Genomic DNA, 25,570 nt, shown 5'->3' with positions numbered 1-25,570 from the left:
AAATAAATGGAAAAGGATTATGTGAGTGGGAGACAGCTTTGAATCTATAATGCATATCCCGAGCCTGACTTGCTCATAAAAGAGCATGTGTTTAATGTGTCATAAAAATATTTAAGTCACATTGGTCTTTGTATAAATATTTCATTTTTAAAGTTGAATTCTGGAGTGGTTAAAAATGAACTAGGTGTGCATATCCTTCCTATCGTAATGAAGGATAAAAAAAGGATCACCAGAAACTGGGTCTTTTTTCCCCTTCCAGACTCATATTCTCACAAGATTCTTTATGTTGTCTTTTGCGTCCAAATCAATTTTTTTTACTCTTTGCAGTATCATCTGTTTTGTTATATAGTATTCCTCTGAGAGAAGCTATGGATCCATTATATTAGGAGGCAGTTTGGAGGCAGAGTGAGTTGCTGCCAAGAAGGCATTCATGTATGAGCATGTGAATGTGGGTGGGTGCCTGAGATGTCCAAAAGGGACACTCGTCTGTGTTCCTTCAGCTACTTCTGTTCCAAAGATGATGTATATCTGTAAATAGAGCGAGATATATTTTGAATGTGCCCATGTTCTGCACCATTAGTTTTTTCACTGTTGGGAAACTAAACTGCAAGAATCTGAACATCTGCTACCACCTGCCAGCTCGAGTGGCTCAAAGAAGGCGTGCCAACAGTTAAAAAAAGGCTACCTCTAAAACATTATCTTATTTTCTTTTCCTGTTTTATTTAAGTAAATACAGTCTCTTAATTTAGCTCAAAAATAATGTAGCTCGGGATTGCTGTTAGTACCATGTGGAATGGTCTCTAGGACTTTAGGAAACCATTTAGTAATGACAGAGGAAGAGGGGAGTGCCAGAGCTGCACTCTCCACATCACACTGTACAAGCACATGGTTAATGAACCCTTTGGATGTATTATAAACCAATGTCTGAGTCTGTATTTTCCCCATCTATAGCAGCATGTGAAATACAGCTGAACTTCTCAAGTGTCACCCCAGTGCATAAGACTTAGGCCCCCCCAGTTATGATTGTTTTATGCTGTTCCTCCCAGGTGAAATATGTGCTTTTAAGATCCATGGACAAGAAATGCCCTTTGAAGCTGTTGTGCTGAACAAGACGTCTGGAGAAGGTCGTCTTCGAGCAAAGAGTCCTATTGACTGTGAGCTGCAGAAGGAATACACATTCATCATCCAGGCCTATGACTGTGGATCAGGACCGAGTGGAACCAACTGGAAGAAATCTCACAAGTGGGTGAAAATGAGGAGAAATTTTTTTTTTTGCTTAGGCATACGTTTGCTCTGTAGTATATTGAAGGGCTCCTTTTCATATTGTTGTCAGGTAGAAAGCAAATATAACAAAGATGAAACATTGTTGCAATGTCCATCCATTTTTTTTCATTCCTTGTTCCTTTTAGAAAATGTTTTTCTTTTTTGCTTGCTGCAGTTTGACCCATTCTACAATGGTTCCAGTTAAAGCTTTTAATAGAATTCCTGTTCAAGTGGAGAAATGCATCTCAGGTTTTTTTCCATTCTTGCTTTCATGTTAAATACATTGACTAAACAGATCATCCAGGACAAGAAGCTGGCTTTTAACTGATAATTACAAATTTTGAATAGGTTTTCTCTCTGTTCATCTCACTTCAAAAGGTAAAAACAGATAAATGACCCTCTTCTTTTAGTATATGTATGTCTCTGAGCTGCAGCAGGGTTTGCATTTGGACAGTGTGTTTCTGACCTCAGCTTTTGGACAGCAAGTCTCAGAGGAACTAAAATCCTCTGAAAGAGAGGTGTATTGAAGGTCAGTAGGTGGTACTTTTTGTTCTGGAGCCAGTTCTCTGCATAAGCTTAAGTGGTACAGGGCCTTCTTTTTCCCTTTTCATTCATGGAACTAATCTCCAGACCATTTGTCATTAAAGATGAGTTTAACTTACATGTAGATGTATAAGTGCTGTACAAATTGTTCATTTTGCTGAGAGCCATTTAAGTAAATGATTTATAGTAATCATTCTTCCTTTTCCTGATCCAGGACACATGATAATTAAAAATTTAATTAGGTCTATAATGGATGCTGAAGTTTTTCAGGATATTTAAAAAGAATACGCATTTAGAAGGAAGCCTGCAATATCAAATAACTACCAAATCACAGAAACAGGTTTTGCTTCATAGTGTTAAGTTTTATCATGTTTCCCTCTCTCATGTCAGTAACAAGCTGATACATTCCACTTGTGGAAAATTTGGGTCTAATCTCAACTAAGTGAAATGTGGCCCATCAACACCAGACTTTGTTACCCTTTCTTGTAATGTTTTTTACAGTAAACCCCACACTAAGCTACACCCCACATTAGCTACACTAATGGCTCTGCCACTGATCTCAAAAGTCCTTTCATTTCTCTATCCCTCTGTTACTCTGCCTATCAAACTAGAGAGCAAATTTTTTCAAAGCAAGGCCTTTAGAGTTTACTCATTAAATACTAAAGACCTCAATGGGTTACATGTACAGTGTTGTAACTAATTAAAGGATTAGATAATTATAATCAGCAGAAGAAGCCTTATTTAATAGGAAAAATGTTCATAAACTGACCATTTTTAGGCAGTGAATATGCAAGACTACTGTAATTTTCTTCCTCTCTCTTTGCTCATTTTACACTGTAATGGTATCATTTACTTCATTTTAAGAGACAGAGTGATTTTAATAGAGAGCACCATGAAGTCCTCTCCCTACAAGCAGTGGCAATAGACTTTTACTTAGTGCCACATTAAGATACCAAATTGGGTAAATTAAACATAGAAATTCAGTAATATCTCATTTTAATAGGTACTTACAGAGTTTTCTAGATATGTTTTGTTAGTCTTTTCAAGTGTTTTCAGAAGAAACTGTTAGTGAGGTGCCACGATAAATTAATTTTTCTCTTTGATGTCTTATTTACTTATTCTAGGGCAGTAGTCCACATCCAGGTAAAGGATGTCAATGAGTTTTCACCAGCATTCAAGGAGAGCGTGTACAAGGCCACTGTGACAGAGGGGAAGATCTATGACAGCATCCTGCAGGTGGAGGCCATAGATGAGGACTGTTCTCCCCAGTACAGCCAGATCTGCAACTATGAGATTGTCACAACAGATGTTCCCTTTGCCATCGACAGGAATGGTGAGTGTGGAGAGTGAACAGTCCTTAGTTCTGGGACAGAGAGCAACAATTTCTGTAGATGGTATAATTGCTTGTTTATACTACCTGGGAACCTGGCTTGAGTGTTAACTCAGGAGAGTAATCCTCTGCTCATCACTGAGAATGAAGGAATTGTTACGCTGGGAAATTCCAGCCCTTTTAGGTAAGGTTTGGGCAGAAAACAGCACAGAAATTTACTGTGGAAATTAAACCACCTGTTTTAGACGAGCAGCACGTTCCTCTGTCACTCAGTCCATCCTCTTAATTGTCTCAGATCTAGTTTCTCATCCAAGTGATGGCATTTCCTAATGCAGCATGTAGTCCTACCTGACAGGGTTTACTCACTGGATTCTAGCTAGCCCCATTCCTCTGAGCTTTCTGGAGCAGACCCTGAATATAGAATTGACAATATTCAAGATGCATTTATTGATCGTTAAAATTTTAGGGTTGTGGGTCCACAGATGTGCCCATTTGTGGGGCTTCCTGAAGCAGGTCCATTATTCTGCAGTATGGAAGAAAATGTGCTTTGCAGAATTAGTACCATTTTTCGTGGGTTTTGGTTTTAGTTGTTTTTCTAATATATGTAGTATTATATAGAAAATAATAAACCATATAAAGTTTTCCACATGCAGCAGTTTTTGAGCTTGATGGCCCTCTGTGTCAGCTTCCTCCTTTCCCCAGCCAACTTCTCACCAGGGAGCAGCACAGAACATGACACTGTGTTTGGGAGTGGTGGCTGGGTTCCATAAAAAGTGTGTGGAACATCTTCCCTCCCATTCTCCACTTGCTTCAGACAACACAAAATAGTTTCCTGGGAACAAGCACCCTGTGTGCATACCTACCAGTGCTCTGATTTATCTTCCCTAGCAGAAGCATTTAATCCATGTTATATGTAAGAAAAGAGCACTGCTTGGAAGTTAAATCTGATTTTTGGCCAAATTGGAAATTGAAAGCATGCATGGAGCTCCTGTTTTCTCTGAGCAGACATTTTAATGTTGGGATTTTTTATAAAAGCTCTCTACCCTGTTCAAAAATTATTCATCTCTATTTGTGCAGTTCTTGCACAATGAGCAGCTGAGCATCACAAGGTAATAACCTGTTGGCATCAATAAATTGTAATGACATTGGGGAAAATGTTATTATACACTGGGAGGCAAGTATACGATATAGGAGGTATAATCATGATGAGTATGTTTGTGTTTGAGTAAATGAGGTCATCTGGCACAGTAATCTTTTGCCAGAGAATTGCACAAAGGATTTTTTACAGGAAGGGGGCATTTGGAAATGAGCAATTCCCTAGAAGCTTTTCCTCTCTGTGGACTTTTTTCTACCTGTGAGATTTCCCATTTTGTCATATAAGGAAGTTCTCCATGTTTCTGTTTGAAACTATTATTTTTCCAGAGCTCTGTGGGATTTGCCTCCTGTGGGCCTGGGTACTTACACAAGTTTCATAATTTCATACCAGGTTTGTGACAGATATCATGGATAAATAATACACTAAAATTAGCAGGATACAGAGTAGGTATTTCTACTGCTTGTGCTTTTTCAGCTCCTATCACACAGTGCAGCTGCCTCAGGCGTGATCATGGGTTTTTTACAGTCAGAGGCATGATCAAAAGCATGTGAAATGTCAGGAATCCTTGGTTACATCTTTGTCCTCATGCCTGGGACCTGCTTTTCAGCAAAGGCAATGAGAAAATCATTGATTTAAACATGACTTTAAAGCCTACAGTGAATAATTGGTGTAAGATTGTAATACTTGCAGTTTCTTGGCCATGAATTCAATTAATATTTTTTGATCTATTTGTTCACTAAAAGAACAGTGCTGCCACAACCAACAGTAATTGCAGTCTAATTTGCAAATTTTTAAGATAATGGTAATTGCTTAAACCTACTGGGATTAGAGACAGAGTTAGAATAGATGATTACACTTTTATTTTGTGACAGAAATATATTGCTGAGTTCCAACACATTTCACTGCTGAGAATGTCTCTCTATGGCAGCTGATATAAACTTTCTCTGGTGCAAATTCTTTGGCAATGTGCCCATTTTTTTCCCCTACAGGATTGCTAAAATAGGTGTATGAAATGCCTGGGACTGCCTGCTAATACTGTTCTAATTAGGATTCTTGTTAATAGGTTTTTTTACCCATTGTGAACTACAAATCTGGGTTCTTGTGTCTTCTGCAGGTTATAATTTTTTCTGCTTTTTAGTAATGTAAGTGTGGAATTTCATTGCCCAGCCAGAGTATAACCAGATGCCTACAATCAAACCTAAATATTGCAGGGGGCTCAAAAAGAAGGGGTGAGGTGGGTGTGGTGGGTGGTGGTGAGGAAAACATGCCATTGTCTGTCCCAAATGGTGGATTTTTTCACCACCAACATATGAAATGAACCAAAAACACAGGTCTGGAGAAAGATGAACATGCTATTCCATCAGCTCTTTTTATTTTGGCAGATCATTGTCTTTTTAGACAGAACTTATTTTTTGTATCTACTTCCACACATGGAGCATTTCATTGTCTTGAAAATTTATATTACACATCCTAAGCCTTTGTAAGTTAGGCATCGAAAGGCATGTAATATAAAGCTTCCCATTTGCATTTGGCAACTCTGGCCCTTGGTATGTGATTTCCTTGTGAATAAAATTACATTGTGTTATGAAACCATAGCACTAATAAAATTGACTCTTGTATATGATGAGCCTAACTTGGAGGGTAATGAACTCTTAGGCATAAAATACAATCATGTAAAGGCAGAGGACAAATTTATGCTTTGCTATGCAAAGAACTGGGCCTAAAGGTATAAGTTATAATATGTTTTAAAGTACTATTGCATGCAGATTGGTGTAGTTTTCTTCCTGGCAGAGAGTCCCAATCATCATGTCAGTTATTCTCTCAATTTTGTGTAGACTTTTTTCAGGTGACAGAAAAATTAAACCACAATTCAGATCTGTTGTAATGCCAGGTAACAACATTTCTATGCATCTTGTGCATTTTTTTATCAGGGATCATGGTCAGATGATCAGAGAACTCAGGTATAGATACAAATTCTGCCACAGCTCTGACCTACTCTCATCTTTAAAATGGGGATAACTATTATTTGCCACCCACCACTGGGAAGCACTTCTCAAATATGTGTTCAGACTGTTCAGTGTGAGGATGAGATACTGGCTTATCTGTCCAGTCAGTACAGGTTCTATCAGGTTACATATCTTAGAGAACAGAGGTGAACTGGACCTCACAAGGTCATCCTTTACAGCACTGAGACCTGTGGTAGGAGCTGTGTAAACTTCATGTGGTCAGAAAAGTAGCGAAACTTTAAAGCTAAGCATCTGCTATTAATTTTTCTATTAAACCACAGACTCTTTCCAATTTTGTTGAAAAATTAACCTCTTTGACAAGAGGAAATTCTAATCCTTCAGTGGATTTATGGTCAAATAGAGCTCCTGGTGGCTCTTGGCCCGTGGAGATGTTGACCTGCCAATCCTGTGAGCAGGCTCGAGTCAGACCACTCATGTAACACTATCCCTCAGCTCTTGTGAGTCAGGAGATTCAGTTTTATACTTTTTATGCACACAGGAAGTAAGTGTGGAATTTAAGGGGGAACTGCCATAGTAAATGAGCCAAATCTTTCCCCATTCTTGTGACTGCTCCAAAGTAAGGTGAAAGACAGCCATAAAAGAGGGATGTCTGTATCAACCTATCCCCAAAACTGGCCTTGAAGAAACAGCTGTAAATGTCTGTATCCTCAGGCAGGATTTGTTTTATTCTTGTAGTCATTTATCTGGTTTTTGGATTTTTAATCTGTTATACCTCTGGGTATTTCCAGGAAAAGGCAGATATTTAGGAAGAGTGGAAAAAAAGAATATTTTATGGCCTAATTTTGAACTGTGTAGAAATATACTTACTTCTCCCATTACATTTTTCTCTTTTTAACATTAAATTCCCTGTTTGTCTCTGGGTGACATGTAAATAGAAACTTTCAGACTATCGGCTCTAAAACCTTAATTAGTCTGTATTTATAGTGCTTCCCTTCTGTGTCTACTTTTTAGTCATACTGATTAAATTGTTAAAAACCAAACAATCATAAAAGATCAGAGGTAACAAAAAAATTATTAGGAAATCAATAAACTATTGGGTAACATCTGCAAGACATCCAAATGACCTTCCAGAATAACACATAATAGGGAAGATCTTTGTAGTCCAAATCTTAAAAGACCACAATGGAATACAAATCTTGGAGGAGAGATTTAGTGAAATGTAAATATGTTGTAACAATTTATAAATCTTATAGGACAGTTAATGTGCCACATAAGTTCTAGCAGTCTGCTTATGTAGGTTCAAGCAATTTGGGTTTATTGAGAATTGTCTTTGCTGATTATGGACTAAAATAATACCAAAGAGAAGCAAATAGAGAAATATAAAGATTCATGTAAGAAATAATATAATGCAGAAAGGAAAGAGCAACTGAGCAGATATCAAATCAGTAATTAAGTATACATAGTGGCAGCTTTTCATTAAATGCTCTTAGGCAGCTACTAATCAAGCAACTCAAGATCGTAAAACAGGCAGATTAAATTGTTTTGCCAATTGCTAATTCAAGAACAATGAGGTGGTTGGTATTGTTATTGCAGTTGCTTTTGTGGAGGGAAGAGGAGTCTACATGGCAGAACTAAACATGCCTGGTGAGATGAAGTGTACCCCAGAGACAGAACCACAGAAGCTGTAGGACACAGAACTGTTTCCATATTAGCCTTCAGCAGGTCTTCTGTTTCTCCACTTGAGACATAAAAGTAATAAGAGGGCTTGTCATCTTCTGTGCTTGCTCTGAAAGGGAGGGAGACTCAAAGCCAACAGCAAATGGGATATTGGGCCTGATTTTAACTGCAGCTGTAACTAAGGGTTTGTTTAGACTACAGATTTTGAACCTGAATATGATGATAAACGCAAAAGAAGCCTTTCTTCAGGCCTGGCATGACAGTTTCAATTAAACTAATAAAGTTGGCTTTAATGTAGTAGTAGTAGAAAGAAAAGTGGTGGGCTCTGACAAGGAGTGTGCATCAGTGACAGAGACACCTGCTAATAGTCTTGTCAAACTAATGGAGGTCTAGTGAAAGACTTTTTTAAAGCAGTTGCATTTATTTGCTTTCTCCTGTCTTTCATTCATTTGAATGAAAAGAAAAAAAAAAAGAAAATAAACCCCAAACCTGCAAACAATGCCTAACGTCTCATGCCTAACAACAGATACTTTGACCAGCACCTGTGGGAATCAGTTCACTGTATTTGACTAAATTCCAGGATTTGAGGGCTCCCATTTCAAATTTTGCCCAAACAACTTGATTTTGCTGATCCTTGCTTGTAAGCAGTTATTACGTGTAGCATTGATCCAGTGTAAGTTCATTTCTTGAATTCTAGAACAAAAATCCTCAAAGAGGTGATGTAACAAACAACCCTGAGCAAAAGTGTGAAACATATTAAACAGGCTGAAGTTTCAGCTTGTATAAGAAGTAAATTTCAGTGCAAATGGACAGAATTAAAATGCTGAACTTGTTAACAGCAAAAACATACACTCTGCACAGTACTCTTCCAGTGCTGCAGGAACTACTCTAAGATCTTTCCCTTGCTTTCTGAAAGTTCCAATGTCTTTATTCCTGAAACAGGTAATTTGTCACCTTTATATGTGTGTCAGGTTCAGCAGATAATCTCTGTTGTGTCTGAGTTTTATTTTCATGTGATAACTGTGCTCTTGTATCAAATACTGCTAACACTCTAATGCAGACGGTGATTCTGGGGCTCTTTCTATTTTTAAAACCCAGGGAAAGGAGTTAAAGGGCTAAAAATGTCTCTTATCCGAAGGGTAATATATTTTGGAAAAACAGGAAGATCCTTAGGCTGGGCAGATGCTCAGCAGTGGATCTCAGGAATGTGGCTGACATGTTAAAGCAATGTATTCTGTGACAATGTGGAAGAGGAGGGTGCACTTACTCATACTTTACATTTCAAGATGTGACTGCTAATTAGTCTTACTGTCTTACTTTAGAAAGTGTTATTGAGCACATGTTTTCTAATATATTCATGCCCACATTATATCCCCAGCACCTTATATTTACATAAGAACTTCTTTATTTTTCTGACTGATTGAAAGAAAATACTTCCTATTCCTCTTAACTGTCCTGCCTGTGGATGTCCCATGTGCTTCAGAGAGTTTGAAGTCACAAAGGACTTGATTAACCATGACCCAAATGTTGCAGTCTGTGTATGCTTAGCCAAGAATGAATCTCTGAATGTTTTCTTGCATTAAATCTGTAGGTAACATCAGGAACACCGAGAAACTCAGCTATGATAAACAGCACCAGTACGAGATAATGGTAACAGCTTTTGACTGTGGGCAAAAACATGCAACAGAAGATGTCTTAGTACGAGTTAATGTCAAACCAGTGTGCAAGCCAGGCTGGCAAGGTAAGATTTAATAGCTTATCTATTTTAATTTTTTTGTTGTTCAAATTTCTTTTCTTTGGTTTTTTTTTCCTCCCCCTCACAGGAAGGAAAGTGGGGTGCTGATTACAGTTGTATGTAAAACTTGCTATTTCTTATGCTCCATTCCAACAAAGTGGATAATAATCCTATGGTTGTTTACATTTTTTATATTTCTTCTCTAGTCAGAACAAAGAACAGACTAGAAAAAGGGAGTAAGACAAATTTCTATTCTAATATGCTACCTTATAATTCAGTCTGAACATACTGGAAAGTGAAAAAAATGCTGACGATTTGCCTTTATCTTACTATTCCTTTAAATAAAACTCTTGAAGCCACCATGAGAAGGTACTTTTCCCACGTGAGCCAGAGTTGTTCAGATTATCTTTGTTCCAGGTACAAAATTGGCTTTCAGGAGCATTTATGAGTCAGGACACACTCACCTGGCAGTGGGAGTGAAAGGCATTTTCTATGCTGATTACTGTCTTCATATTGAGACATTTCAGGAGGAACTGATTTTCTAAAAAGGTTATAAGGATCCACACTCTGTCTGAAATGGAGAAAACCCCAGCTGGCAATGTGCTAGGAAGATAGATATGCCACTAATTACAAGGAATTAAGATGAAAATGAGGGCTGGATTAGGGACAAACCAATTGGATGTAACCATATTATGCAGATACCGTTCAGGACTAACTTGACCTTCATAACTGTAATTTTTAACCAGAATGATTGAGAAGGAAAAAATCAGTTTGGCTGTTGTGCTTAAAGGTAAATTGGCAGATTGACATTTAGAAGGAAAAAAAGGTTTTCTTTGTAAAAGGAGAAGCCCTGGTCTAGAGGACCTTGTAATGACATGTTTGCATTGATTCCATTTTCCCAGGCCTCACTGAGAGCAGAACTACATTTTAATTCTTCAGGCATGTACTAGTTCCCCACCTACCCAAGTACTTTGAAGAACATTTTTGTTGAAAAAAATATTATACCTATGAACTATTTCCACATTTTCTAACTGATCTTATTGTTCAAAACCCCCTGATTTATTCCATAAAACCAATATGGGCTCTTTACACTGTAGAAATGTTCTGTCTCCATTTCATGGAGTTATCTCAAATAAATGAAATACTCTCAGATTAGCTTGGAATTTTTATTAAAATGGGTGCAGTTGATGATTATTTTTTAAAATTTCCATATTACTTCCATATTAGATATTTTACTGATTGAATAATTTTTGCAAAAATGCCTATTAATGGTGTTTAAATGGTGTTTAATGATGTTTGTATTGCCCAGTATTGTCATACTTATTTCATAGTTCAAATATCATTATAGGACAGATGGTTGTTACTGGTCCCATGGGGTGCTGATAGATACCAGGTAGAAACAACCTCAAATCAGGTTTGGTTGGCTTGGGGGTTTTTTTTGATGCTTGTTTATATATAGTGTTTATAAGGTATTTAAGATTTTAATGAGAAGCTGGAATTCAGCCATTGTTCTTTTATGCATGTAAAGTTTATTTTCTTCTCTTCTACAAGTCAGATCTGTGTGTGGCTCGTGTTTGGGTTAACACTAAGTACTCAATATGAGAGGCTGGCAGGTTGTTGTTTTTTCCTGTAATGGTGAGCAAATAAATAGCATATACACAAAGCAACAAATCAACAAAAAAGAATCCAGTATGTGAGAATTTAAAGCAGCTTGTCTAAAGCATCTCAGATAGTAAAGGATATGCCTTGATAGCACTCATTTTTGTTTATTTCTGTGGAAATTTGGCATGAATAGTCATTCTCCCTTGTGGTCTGATGAAGCTTTATGATAGGCCTTTCTCATAGGTAAAGTAAGAATATGAAATAGCTCAATATGCTCTGCTCCATCTTATTCCATGTCATCCATATGGGATTATAATTTACCATCTGTCAAACAGGTGACACCTCCCTGGCACGTCCCCAGGTCAAAGAGCAGCAAGTGCAAGGGAATATGTTTCCTACTCCGAGTATAAGGTCTTTAGATAAACAACTGGGTAGGTAGGGCTTTAGTTCTTAATTACTAAGTCATTAATTTTAACTTGAAAATGAGCTGCAACATAATACTCCCAGAAATTTATACATTTCCCTCGAGGAGATTTTTTTATGCCTATTTATTTTTAAAGATGAAGAAATTCATAGATGTGATGTTGTTTTCCACTTTGATCCAATATCTGTAAAAATTAAGTGTTGCTAGGAAAAAAAAAATCAAATAAGCAAAACTTACTAAGATTATTTCCAGTACTTAAAGAGACTAGGAATGGAGGATATTTATATTGTCCTTTCTTCCATGTGTTTGTCACTCTGTGACCTCCCCACGAAGGGGCAGCCAGCAGGTATGCTCCATCTTCTATGAAATAATGCTATGTTTGTAAAGATTGGATGACTAAGGGAGGTAAAATAATGGGAGGTTTTTTGACAGAAAAGATAAATATTCTGAGTCTTTGGTTATAATATAGAAGTTGCTAAAATACTACATGTGATTTTTTTCTCTTGTTCTTCAGTGTTAGCTTGAACAAATAAATACTTTGAATTTCAATTTATAGCATTGGCACCTAGTTCTTAAAAGTTAATGGCTTTTGTAATTTGAAATACTGTGCACTTTTTTATGCAACTGTCATGAATAGAGATTGTAGTAGTCTAATGCAGATTCAGTGTTAAAAATTTCAGTGCAACAGGTTTCAGTGTAGATGCCCTTCAAATAACCTCCATTGTGCAGGGCTAGGACAGGGGAGAATAGGCTTTATATAAAACAATGTACAAAATTATTGCTGTTTCTCGAGGCCTGCTCCATGTGACTGACATGTATAGCAGAGCAAATAAGACTCAACAAGCCAAGGTGCTGTTCTTTAGTCAATATTCCCTCGGGTAATAGCACTGGAGTCTTCATTAAATCCAGGAGCTGCTCCTTACTCTCTGATGACAGACATTAATATACAATCAACAAGCATTCCCGCACAGACATTTTCAGCAAAAAAGCCTCCTCTCTACTAAGAGGCTACTTTAGAAACAAACTGACCTGGGTGACCTAGGGCTTTGCCACCACCAAAAGGCACATTCCTACCACCTCTTTAATGTTGAATAGTCATTCAGAGCCCGTGTACAGGTCAGGTCAGCTTGTATTTCCTCCTGAAATAAAATCTTTTTTTTGTACAGAGAAGGGCAGGACCTTTTATTTTAGTAGCAGAGTGATCTTAGATCACTGAGTCAACATACATCACAGGTGCTATTTGCAGTAGATGCTGAGTGATTTCAGGAGAGTGTTCATGTGGGCTTTTAGTAAGGTGCAATTACTGAGAAAAACCAAAACTGTATTGGCTTTTGTGCTGCCAGCGCTTTTAACAAGGAGGAATATGATTACTAAAGCAATTGGCTTTAGGAGGGTGGTCAAGTGCAGAAACCTCGCTTATGAGAACAATATTCCTAGTCTTCAGGAACTATTTTAAAGGGCTAAGTATTTTCTGCAATAAATATAAATTAATTTCTATTATTCTTGTGCACATACCTAGCAGTTTGAAATACAATGCCTGGGTTGTCTTAGCTCTAAGATATTTACCAATATTTTTAAAAATTAAATTTATTGCAAAGCAGGGAGTCTTTATGCCAATCTAGGCTTGGCACTGCTGTGCATGCATTAGCCATACATTCTTCAAACAAGGTAATCATAATGAAATACTTACATTTGGCTATTAACTTGAATGGCACCATTTTAGTAGAAAACCCATTCTAAATAATCACTCCAGGCATTTGAAAATTAACTGGACTTCTGAGTACTATTGATTTCTAAACTTAAAATTTACATATGTTCATACTTGTTTATGTATTTGTATCAACAGTATTGGTTTTTTTTGACTACCAGATGTATTTAGAGAAAGCAGTCGTACCTGTTTCAGTCTAAGATTTGCTCTCCTTCCCTCAGTAAGTTCTGTGTATGCATTACAGCTAAATACATCTTCCCTGAGCACTCCAGGAGATTTCATGTGTTTCTTACTGAAGATACAGTGCTTTATATATTCCAAGACTACCTTTCTTTTGCCTGGCTGTATCAGTCTGGTGGGTCATGGAAATGCTGTTCTTGTCTTAATAGGATCAGCTCCTTTTCTACTTGTCATTTTTCAGTGATGTCTCACCAGTTTGCTGAAGTTCCTGAGCATGAGCTGGCACTTTGTATCATTACTGCTAAGCACTATTTCTGTAACACCAGTTCTCAAGGTCATCTTATTCTGTGTTTGGGATATCCTCTTTCTGTATTGACTTCTAATGTAGCATTGCCTTCTGTTCTTTTCCCTAGCAGAAGTAACTAACACAGTCCTGGTTTTGAGCCAAGACAGCAAATGGAAATATCAAATAACACTCCCAAGGCAGACTCACCCAGATTGTTACCAGTTACTTCCCTGTGTACCATGAATTTTGCATTTTCACAGTAACCCATTATTGCCCTCTCTGTAGGCAGTTCTGTATATCTGTGACAGCTAAAATACTAAAGCCTGCCTTTCCTATCTTAACTGATACAAGTAACCATTTGTTTTAGAGCTATTTAACTAGATTCTAATTTCCATGTACCTCTGTGGAAGATGACTTTGTTCCCATTTCTATATTTACAACCACAAAAAAAGTCTTTTCCTTTCTTTAATTTTAACTGCAAGATCTCCATGAGCTTCGTTGAAGAAATTTTTTTCATTGAGAAATTTCATTGAGAAATTTCTTATCTCCAAGGTGTAGCTGGCAGCTGGTGGTTCCATTAACTTTTCCTCTTCCCAGAACCTAAAGCACTAAGGGATATCCAGTTAGCTTCGAAGCTTTTCGCTATGATTTTTTTTTTTTCTCTGCATGTATAAGGTTCCACATATTCTTAGATAGACCACAGCCTTAAGAATTGAAGACTTTCCACACAAGTTTTGACATACTCAGTTCATTGATTTCAGTCACTAGTCCATGCAGTTTTTTCAGAGTCTGTCTCAGAATCTGAGAAGCATTTTGCACATTCTTCAGTAGAGCCCTTAGAATTCCCTGGCCACCTCTAAAGCTGGTATAAAGGAGCAGCAAGAGCAAGGTTAATTCCTAAAGAAAAGGAGCCATTTGTAATAACGGAGCTGGCAGACCCTTCCTCACCAAGGGCAGCCCCTCACCCCACTGAGGGGAGCCAGGTTCAGCCCCAGTCCTCAGAGGAGGAGGCAGGTCTCGGGAAGTGTATCCACAGAGTTGGGATCAGGTCGGGAGGCAGGTCGATAGGGATGAGGTTGGGCTGTCAAGCCAGAACACCAAGTCCAGGCTTGACTTTTGGATAAAGAGACCCCTTGGCCAGCGCTGGGGCTGAGCTGGAGACCAGAACCCCTGTGTACCATGAGTCAGGCCAAGCCTGATGGGGCTGAGCTAAAACAGGGCTCTTGGCCCACTGGTGCAGAGGGAGGCCCCTGGTGAGGCTTGTGGAGGTTCATTAGGGCTTATTAGTGCCCATGGGGCTCTGACTCTGCAGGAAATATCTGTTATTGTTCAAGTGCAATCTCACAGCAAATAACAGCTTAACCTAGGCTGTTGTTTCATATTTTTAGATGGTTATGTGCTTATTTTGCATAATTAGGCACATTAGGGCTTGGGACTTTATGACTTCATGGAGAATTCAGTGTCACTAGGTCAAGCACAACAGCTATGCCATTATGGTTCACTAACTCCTCCAACAGCAGACTTTGCTACCATCCTGTACTAGTACAAATTTCTGTCTCTTTTTTTGTTTTGTGGGGTTTTTTTTAAACTACCAACATGCTGCAGACAGAAGAGGTGTATATGAATGTTTGTTTATGCTTTGAGATATGCATTCAAATCTCTTAGCAAAGCATGGTGCCTTAGAGCTCTGGACATTCACTTGAGTCTTCTCTTTGCTGTGGAGGACCTTGAACTGAGTCAGACCTTCTGATTATCATTTCCTTAATAAATCACTCATTTCACATACTTTAGTAGTCCTGTCACTTGTATGTTACTGGCTTGTAGATTGGCTGTCAAACCTAAAAATGTTTATTAGCCTTCTTTTACTTATTTTATGACTGGTGGTGCTGGATGTGAAACTGATATTTTCTCCTCTTAAAAATTATCTGAACTTTAATGATTACTTTGCAGCGTTGGCTAAAAACATTAATATTTTATGTATATGTACATGTGTGTATACGTGTATGTGTATTCATATATGTATGGATATAAGTACATTATATACATGCATATGTTAATTTAAAATGTGGGAAATAGATGTGTGTGTTTAATTAAAGAGAATTTTTTTTTTCTGTTAGTGGTGGCTGCTTGACCCTTTAAAACCTAGCAATTGTATTATATTCCAGGCATCACACTGAGCCATTGATCCTGCTGATGGTCACACTGTGATTTGTGGCCAGTTAACCAGGGGACACCTGACCAAATCCACTCCCTTGTGAAATATTCCATTTCATGAACGTGAAAATGCTTAGACAACCTGACTGGTCTGGATTTTTTAAGCCGTTCAGGATCTTCACAGAAACAAAGGGATCTAAGAAAGGGCCAGGCATGCAGGCACTTCCAGTCTTTTTGCTGACTTTCCTTCTGAGATGACACAGCATAACAGATGATCCATTTTAACATTCATGATATAATTTAAAATTAAAATAATAATGTTAGCTCAGTTTTGTCCCCTTTTAAACTGTGTCAAGAAACAGAATTCAGAATTTCTTGATAAATCTGTTGCAAGGCTAAGATTTCCTTTTTTGCCAGTACAGATGTTCCTTTTTCAGAATTTTGAGGAGGATTAATCAGGAAACAAAGGAACTGAACAGTTAATGTGATTGCTTTGTGTGTCTTTGAGTTTTGGGGAGTTTTTCCATATGGAAATTAAAATCCTTTGAAATTAATTTTTTGAGATTGGCACAGTTTGTAAGTCCTTAAATATAGAGAAAATGCTGCCCAAGAGAAAATATGCAGGAACTGTTACCCAGGGTCTGTTTTGCGAAAAAGTCCCTTATCTGAGCTCAAAGTAGAAATTCAAGTACCAAAGTGCTTCCATTTTGGAAATGTCTTATGGCCATTGATCTTTCCCACATGGAGAATGCCTGACTGTACAGCAGTTTATTGAGGGGCTGCAGCACGTGATATTCTGGCAAGATGCACTTTCTGGTAAATTCATGACATTGAAAGAAAATTGTAGTTTTGTGAGGACAGTGCACTGCTCTTCCAAATGTCATTGTACACCATCTACAGCTGCCTGGCTACTGCTTTTAAGATACAGAGAGTTTCAGAGATCATGACAGCAAGTGTACTTTTGGCAAAATTATGAAGACATTCTGATTTTGTTTGCGAAGTGGTTTTGTGTTGTTTTGTTTAATTTTTATTTATTCTGAATTGTTTCAGATTTTCAAATTAATAGAGAGAAAAATGTTTAATTAAAAAACCCACACTTCAGCAAAGCTGTGAAGTGTATATATTAACAAAAAACCCCAGAAAAACAACAATACAAAAAACCCCAAACCATAAAAAAGGCAGCAGAGTAACCTCTAGCCAAGTCTCCAGACTACATGGATAGCACAGATGTGAAGATGCTGCAGAGGAAACAGAAGAGATACCAATTACGTTGCTCTGGGAACCTTATGTTCCAGCTATTACACAGAGATGCTGCAGAGACTCACTAACAGCACCACATAAATTTTATCTTTCATTTAGTCACCAAGATGCACATCATCAGTCCAGCATGAGAGAAGTTTTGCATTTCACTGAGTTACAATTGTCTTTAATTACATTGCCATTGTTTTTAATGTCATGAGGTGGAATCAAAGTTTATAGCCACACACATGTAGGAGACATGAATCAGATCACTCCTCTGCACCAGTGCCATCCTCCTTCAAGGAAAAAAATCAGATTAAATGCTTCTTAGTGTCAACTAGCATTAGAAATTAATCAGAATTTAAAACATGGATCACAAAGAAAGACAGTCATGTATAGAAAATGTTAAGTGTAGAGATCAAGGTAAGTCTCTACATTATCTTTCTGTTAAAAGGGATATTTATTTAGTGCATTGGGACTTATTTTAAAGGCTCAAACTCTCACTGAAGTTTGATCCATTTTGATCTTGGAATCGTTTGAATATTTCAGAGATGAAGATCCAAGTGTACACAGTTTGCTTATAACTGATGAAATCTGAGCCACAAACTTGACATGGTGATGTTTACACTCTAATATTGTGTTGTAGGTCTAATCCAGCTGGGACTCTCTTATATTGTCCGGAGCAGCTTTGTGCCACAAGTGACAAGCAAAAGCCTGCTGAATTTAAAAATCCAAACAAAGGCTTCAGGACTAAACAGTGCTAGTTTTATTCAGATTTCCCCCATGGGATTAGTTTTCTCCCCTGACTGGGGAGACAGTACTTACCTTCCTAAACTTGTACTGTAACGTGGTGGTGTAGCAGGTTTGTGTCAAAGGAAGAGCCCTGTTGGTTGGGTTTAGCTAATCTACGTGCAGCCTACCAGTTCAGGTGGGATTGTATATCTTTTGACTGTTTGCATAATAGACACATTTTAAGATACATCTTTTAAATATCCGAATTCAGAGGCTTTTGCAGACTCGGGTTACATGAGACATTTCCTCTGAGTCAGTTCTAGAGGAATGGAAAAAGTGCCACTGCATTCCTGAAGGGAAGGTGCTGATCTTTTTAGTAAATCCAAGGTAGGATATTATTCTGGAAGAAAGAAAAATAACAGTTTTCACCCCATTCAAAATGAAATTAAACACTTGGGTTATTCTCAAAATAAGCTCTTCATATTGCCACCATATTGCTTGTTCTAATTTAAGTGCTTTCCAACATTCCTAACTACTGGTGGTGAGATCCAGAGGCAGCTGTTGCTGCCTTTGAGAGCTGTCCTGCTATCACAGGGTTGTATCATACTCCAATACTGCCTCATGCCTGCCTGGGAATGCCTTCAACATGGAGAGGAACTTCCTGGCAGACTCCTAAATCTGCAGTAAGTCAGTGAAAGTAGTGCTGGTGGGGTTTAGGATGAGCACTGGCCTATGACAATGCAGTGGGCCCAGTTACAAAGACACTTGTTCAAGTCTAGTTGATGTTTAACAATTTAGAGCTGAGATAAATGTGAGTGATTTAGAACGTGCAGGGTTTATGATCTCTGGGTACAAATTACCACTTCTGCCAAGCTGAAATGTAATACCATGGAACAAAACACCTCTTCCAATCCATGTGGCAGAAACAGAGGGCTTCCATTATTCTTCCTTGTGAGCAGTGGCATTTTGTATGGCGTGGGTTTTATAAGAATTTCTTCATATAACTGGGGGTAAGTGTGCAGTTGCAGATATATTACAGTTAAAAATTCAGTCACATCTCACATTCACTTATGAATATTTTGCATGAGTGCCGGTTAATTTGATATAGCTGAGAAATTAAAATGGGCTGAAAGCTACTGAAATAGTCAGAAATGTTTCATATATATATATGACTTTCTTTATTTTCTCTTTTGGGCAGAGGAATATAATGTCTTAACTGATGAATAAGAGACTATAAAGATCAATAATTCATATATTACCAGTTTGTATACAAAACAGCAAATTAGCAAGTTATTTTATTTTTACCTGAAGTATCTGAAGGAATTTGCTGCTCTTGTTCAATTGGAAAAATGTTAACCTCAAGTTTCTGTGATGAATAGGGAAGAGAAATCTATTGCTGCAACGATACTTGAAATTGTAATGGAACTGTCTTAGTTGACAATTGCCAAGAAATTATGCAATACTGTAGATCAAATCTAACTTAATAGGGAACAAATGGGCTGAATTACCTGAATATTACAACTGAAATAGCAACTCAACTGATGTGTGCACAGGCAATAAAGTAGTCATAGTTGTCTTAGTGATGTACAAGTCCTAAAGATTTTAGTGCAAATAGATACTAAACATGTTTTCAGAATGTTCCATGAAGCCTGAGCTTCCTCTTCATAACAAAATGCTGCATCAGTACCATTTGGATTAAAATTCATGAAGAAGATCTGGGAATTCTGAAATACAAACCAGTGACTTGTATCATCCTTTCTTTGTCTGGACTATGGACTAATGATTGCCCTACATTTCAAAATGTTCACACGGATGTTTGGATTTTCTCTGAAATGTTTAATACAGTTTAAGGCAGTGGGAGAGAGCACTATTTTTCAAGCTTTCTGAAATACAATCTGTAGAAAAAGACCGAATTCCTCCACCTACTTAATGCATATATATACTTATGTATAGACTATTACTCTTTTTCCACTGGTATTTAGAAAGAATGTCTCTGACCATTTGCTTTCAGAGATTTCATTGACTGCCAGTACTTAGAATTTTTCCATTTATGGAGTTCTCTTTTACAGGGGACAAAAAAAGTGAGAGAAACTTCAGCTCTGTATGTGAGAGTATGCCATGATGCCACTTCTTGTGGCAAGCTCCACAGACACACAGATGTGCCCATTAGACAGCAGAGCTGAACAGTTTTGTGACTTCAGAATAATTAACTATTTGCATCTCCATATTAATATGACATTCTTACTTTGTGTGGTAACTTGGCTGGACTTGACCAAATGAGAAAGACATGAACCTGTTAGAGCAACGAGGAGGAAGGCCTTGAAAATGGCCAAAGGGCAGGAGCATCTCTCCTGTGGAGACAGACTGAGAGAGTTGGGATTGTTCAGTCTAGAGAAGGCTCCAGGAAGATCTTACCTTTCAGTGCTTAAGGGGTCCTGTCAGAAAGGCACATGGAAACATTTTACCAAGGTCTGTGGCAAAAGAACAAGAGGGAACAGCTTTAAACTGGAAGAGAGTAGATTTAAATTGGATATAAGAAAGAAATTTGTTCCTATAAGGATGGTGAAGCACTGGCACAGGTTGCCCAGGAATGCTGTGTATGCCCTATCCCTGGAATTGTTCAGGATCAGGTTGGATGGGACTTTGAGCAACCTAGTTTAGTGGAAGGTGTCCCTGCCCATGGCAGGGGGGATGGACTAAATGATCTTTGAAGATCCCTTCCAACTCTAACCATTCTATGATTCGGTGAAAATATGAACTGCAAAGATAGCTGAAATACATGTTTTTAATTATTGCTGCTTGTTTGGGTTTTCTCTGAAGCAGGTTGCAAACACCATAATTAATTGGATTTAAAAAATTAAATGCTCCAGTTGAGCAGCATAGTGGTATGTATGGCATAAACAGGTGGCTGCCTAAGGCAAGGGATTGTTTAAATATTGTGGGCTGTGAGACATCTGCATAAGAAAAACCACAGATTAGTCAGATCTGGCTGAAAGCATGAGCAGTACTCAGCTGTAACTTCCTGTCATTAATACTTCACAAAATTAGTGAGATGCTTGAAGACAAAAAGTGGCACTACAGATGTGTTATATTAGACTGATGTATATAGCCTGGTCCTTAGAGATACTTGTTCTGTATCACAAAACAATGAAATGTGACCAAACTCAGTGCAGCAGACATCCCTGTAGAGTCAGCCTGTAGTCTGTCACAGGGACATGGACACTGGAGATCCAGACTGACACCAATTAGCACTTCTTGTCAGGGTATGTATGTACCTCATGCTTGTGGGACTCTAGCAGCACTAGTGTTACTTAATTGATCCTGGCACTCTTATAAAAAGAGGGCCAAAATCCAAGTTTTTTTCATACAGTAACTTCTTGATGCCAAGTTCAGAATGTTTTTTGGCCTTAGACAGTGACCTTTGAGAACAATGTGTCATTTAAAATTACATAACTCCCTTCACTTTTTTAATCATGATTGAATCTTGTTGGTGTTTTTTGTTGTTGGTTTTTTTCAGACTGGGACAAACGGATTGAATACAAACCTGGCTCGGGAAGCATCCCCTTGTTTCCCAGCATTCATCTGGAAACATGTGATGGACCAGTTTCCTCAATACACACCACCATTGAATTGCAGACCAACTACATTGGAAAGGGCTGTGATCGTGAAACGTACTCAGAAAAGTCTCTGCAGAAATTATGTGGTATGAATATGTTTTTCAGTTGAGTAATAATATTTTTTCCAGATAAAGCACCAATTCCTTATGACCTGTAAGCATGCAGTACTTGGGTTTAGCTCAGCTGGTTCATTTCAGATTGTAGCAATGAAAATATAGAGAGTGGTGATATTTGACGGGTGCTCTGTTCTTCTTTTCCATGTTTTCAAGTCTTTTTCATAATTTCTCCCTGCTGATTTTTTTCTCTCCTGCTCCTATTCCCTTTTCTATTTTTCTCCTTCCTCATTCTACCTCTTTCTCCTTCTTTCTTCCTTCTGCTACAAATACTGGTGTTTACAGTGTAGTGAGATTTCAGGTGTAGATTTGCCATCATAGGAAGACTGTGGGATTTGAAGGGAATTGAATCTCTATGTTTTGTTTGAGTCTTCCTGACTCAGCTTTCTGTTCTGCTAGGTGCTGTGCCAGAGTACAAACAAACAAAAAGTAAAAGAATATTTTGGGCAATCATTTTAGCAAAAATATCTAAGAAACATGAATTTCAGCTAAGAGTTGGCCAGTGGAGAAATGTTTCCTAATTATTTTCTTCCCTTTTCGTGCTTTTTAATAACTTGGTGTAAAACATACATATTATATTTGAAAGATAGATTCAGTACTTGAAGATACTGCTGTATGTTTTCAGACTTCAAGATTCTGTACATGGCAAAGCAATGGCTACATATTAAGCCTTTTGGCTTTTGAGATCTGCTGTTTCTCCTTCTCCTCTAAAATTCTGTTTTCTTAGAGTCCTCATCTGAAGCCCTGATGGTGTGGAACATTAGTTCTCATCTTCTCCACAATGTGTCTTTCCCTGTTTCCTGTCTGAGCTACAGTAGCAATTGTACAATTTTTTTCCATTTAAATGCTTGGATTTTGGCCTGAGGTGCTCTGGTGTGTGGCTTACATCTGCTTTGATGACCACACATATATGTTAAGGTCAATACACTAAACTTAATGAAATAATTTTGTAAATAAAAATTATCAGTCAGCGTTACTAAATTATAAAAAATGGAGATCAAGTCCCAGGGAAAAATATTTTGTGGTTATGATTACAAATTACTAGTGGAGATGGGGGAAGTAAGTAAAGGTTAATAGGAATAATAGCATTGTCATAAAAGCTGAATGTTTTAAACCTGAAAATTGCTTAGTTAAGATTACAGAAACGATCACAATTATAATCCTGTATCTTTTTCCATCTGACTGGGATCCTAGAAAAGCAGATGACAACCTATCTGCCAACGGTATGCATCTTCATCCTGTTAATAAGATTAAATCTGAGAGGCTGAGCAAGACTTGATTTCATAAAATACTAATATTTAAATAAAAATAAATATGTTGTAGCTAAAGTGAAGTACTTTTGCCTCCTCTAAGAACCTGTATTGGCAGAAAAAGGAGCATTGCTTTATCCTGTTACAGACCTGAACTGCAAATGGCACAGTCGTTCAGAGCAGATCACTATGAACAGGACCTAAAGCACCAAATCATTACCTTGACATAAAACACTATATCCAACCATATTATCATTGTAAGTGTAGGGCTGAAAGTAGGTACCTTCAGCTGCTGTAAAATTCCTTAATTGAGGAAGGTTGTGCAAAGCCTGAGGGGTTCAGTTGGCAGTGTGGCTTCACTGCCTTACCTGCTGACATGTCAGCAATAGATAAGAGAATTGCAAGTCTTTCTCTTTTCTCCTGAATAAACCGGGTGTTTCCCAATACTAGTCCAACTATAATTCATAGTCTGCACCATGTGTAGGCCTAAGCTGGTGAAAAGTAGAATGATCAAAACCATTTCAGTAGGTCTGTCAGTGCCATTGTAGTAGTTGCAGGCAGGACAGAAGTTACTGATGAACTTCCAGCTTTTGCTCAGCACATCCATGAAGGAACAGAATAGAAAGCACTTGAGAAGATAGATAGTGTAAAAGTATATGTAAATGGGGGGAAAAAATCTCACTGCTGAAAGAATATTTTTTTTTTGTTCAAGTTTTCTATATCTTCATAGAGAGCAGACATGCTAGAAACTTGTAATAGGACTTGGATAAAAAGGTTGTAAGTGACAATGTGCTTTACATCAGAATTGCACTTAGACTGACTTGCACTTTGGTATTTAATATTTTTTACCAGCCTTAAGGTAGAGAGAACTCCTGCAAGAGCACGTTACATTATTTCTAGAAGTCATTTTTCTCCCAGAAATTACCTTATTGTAACTAATGCCTGGGTGCTAAAGTTCTTTGAAAAAGAAGAAAAGCCTGAATTTTTTTCTACCAGCAAAAAAATCACTGTGCAGTTGCAGAGAGTGCAGAACTGAGTGATCACACACAGATCTGCGCTGTAGAAAATGCAGGGCTCTCTCTGTATAGTTAAAGACCCAGTTTATAAATCCTGTGCTCATTTCTTCATTTATCTGTTGGAAATCTGGAGAATACAGATGCTGAGGACAGTACATTAAAATTCATTGTTGTATAGTGTATGGTTTAAGTCTGCTTTTCCATAACTCCGTGATTTGCACTCACTTTGATGGTCAGGGTGGGCAGCTTAAATGATTGAATTACACTTGAGTCATTTTTAAAGTCAAGGAGTTATTATTGTTGTGCCTCAAAGCATTTTAGTAGGCATTTTTTCACTTTGTCATCTGACAATAATAAAAAGTAAAGACTGTCTAAAAGGCACAATTTGGATTGCAAAAACATCGAGAATAAATCACATTAAAACCAAGAATTGGTTAAAGAGCCTGGAATCTAGTGGAAAGATGGCTATGGTGCTATCTTCTTTCCTTCTAAATGTAGATAAAATAGAAAATAATGGGATTGCTAATTTTCAACTATGGCAATTGGGAAACTGAAACATGGAAACACTGATTCAAGTCCGTGCTCCGGGTAGGATTCCGCCCTCTCTCTTTTATCCTGGGTTGTGTAGCTTTGCAAGAAGCTCAAAGAAAATCGATCTGATCAAAAAGTATAATTTAGGCTTGGTGTTGTTGGCTGATTAGCTTCGAGCTCAGCCAGGAGGCTGGCAGCAGGCAGCATCACTCTGTGCTTATCCTGGCACAAAGTTTGGAGCCCAAATATGCTGGACTGGGAGAGGAGGTGGGGCCAACTGCATAAATTGCTTGTGAAAACAAGCACTTTAATATGCCAGGGTTACCTCGAGGGTGTCAGTCCAAAACTGTGCTTCATCAGTGGCTCCTGCATTATTCTGGAAGCATTGTAGAAGAGAAGGACATCAGTCACTACATTTTTGGAGTGCACTGATCCATGGCATGACAAGACTGTTCTGGGAACGCCTCCAGATACATCCTGCTTGCACTGCTCCAGGTCTGTCTGTGTACATGGCCGAGCAGCCTGGGACTCCGGCTGGATTTATGAAGATAGAAAAAGCATATTTATTCCAGCTAAATCTCCCAAGCACATAATCCAGTGGTTTTTCGCAGGGCAGGATTAACACACACTAACAGGATGAGATTCCAAACTAACCCGTAAATCTCCATAAAAATATGGGCAGATAAAGTAGAACCTGTTGAGCTCTGTACTGATTACCCAAATGCTCTTACACAAACCTGTCCTTAAGTTGGGAAAATAAAGTAGTTTACCTGGGCAGCTTGACAAATCAGAGTTTAACAAGCTGTATGGGAGTGTTCAGGCCAGGTTGGGTGGGGCTAGTGGGAGGTGTCCCTGCCATGGCAGGGGGATTGGAACAAGATGATCTTTAAGGACTGGTCCAACCCAAACTATTCTATGGTTCTGTGAATATGAGAGAATTCCATTTTGGAGTTTCCCCTCAGATTCATTCTGTTGGAAAAAATAGATCTTTCCAAATTTTCATGGCCAGAGTAGATAGAGTGAGAGATGAAGCTTATTTACACCCATAATTTACCTAATATAAGGATATGCTCATTTAAAAACATATTTCCTTCGATAATACACCAT

The 25,570-nt window shown here is 38.0% G+C and overlaps 1 protein-coding gene across 1 annotated transcript in view; it reads left to right on the top strand.

The window, feature by feature from the left end:
• CLSTN2 (calsyntenin 2) overlaps window positions 1-25,570 on the top strand; it is a 318,827-nt gene that overhangs the window by 246,413 nt on the left and 46,844 nt on the right. The window contains exons 3-6 of the mRNA XM_064666566.1: window positions 1,047-1,242; window positions 2,931-3,139; window positions 9,468-9,617; window positions 21,454-21,639. Coding sequence (XP_064522636.1) covers window positions 1,047-1,242; window positions 2,931-3,139; window positions 9,468-9,617; window positions 21,454-21,639 — 741 coding nt within the window. The remainder of the gene's footprint in view (window positions 1-1,046; window positions 1,243-2,930; window positions 3,140-9,467; window positions 9,618-21,453; window positions 21,640-25,570) is intronic.

The sequence above is a fragment of the Pseudopipra pipra genome, chromosome 10 (assembly GCF_036250125.1).
Source record: "Pseudopipra pipra isolate bDixPip1 chromosome 10, bDixPip1.hap1, whole genome shotgun sequence".
NCBI classification, from domain to species: Eukaryota; Metazoa; Chordata; class Aves; order Passeriformes; family Pipridae; genus Pseudopipra; species Pseudopipra pipra.
Note: the sequence above shows the minus strand (reverse complement) of the source record. Positions and strands in the feature narration are given on the sequence as shown.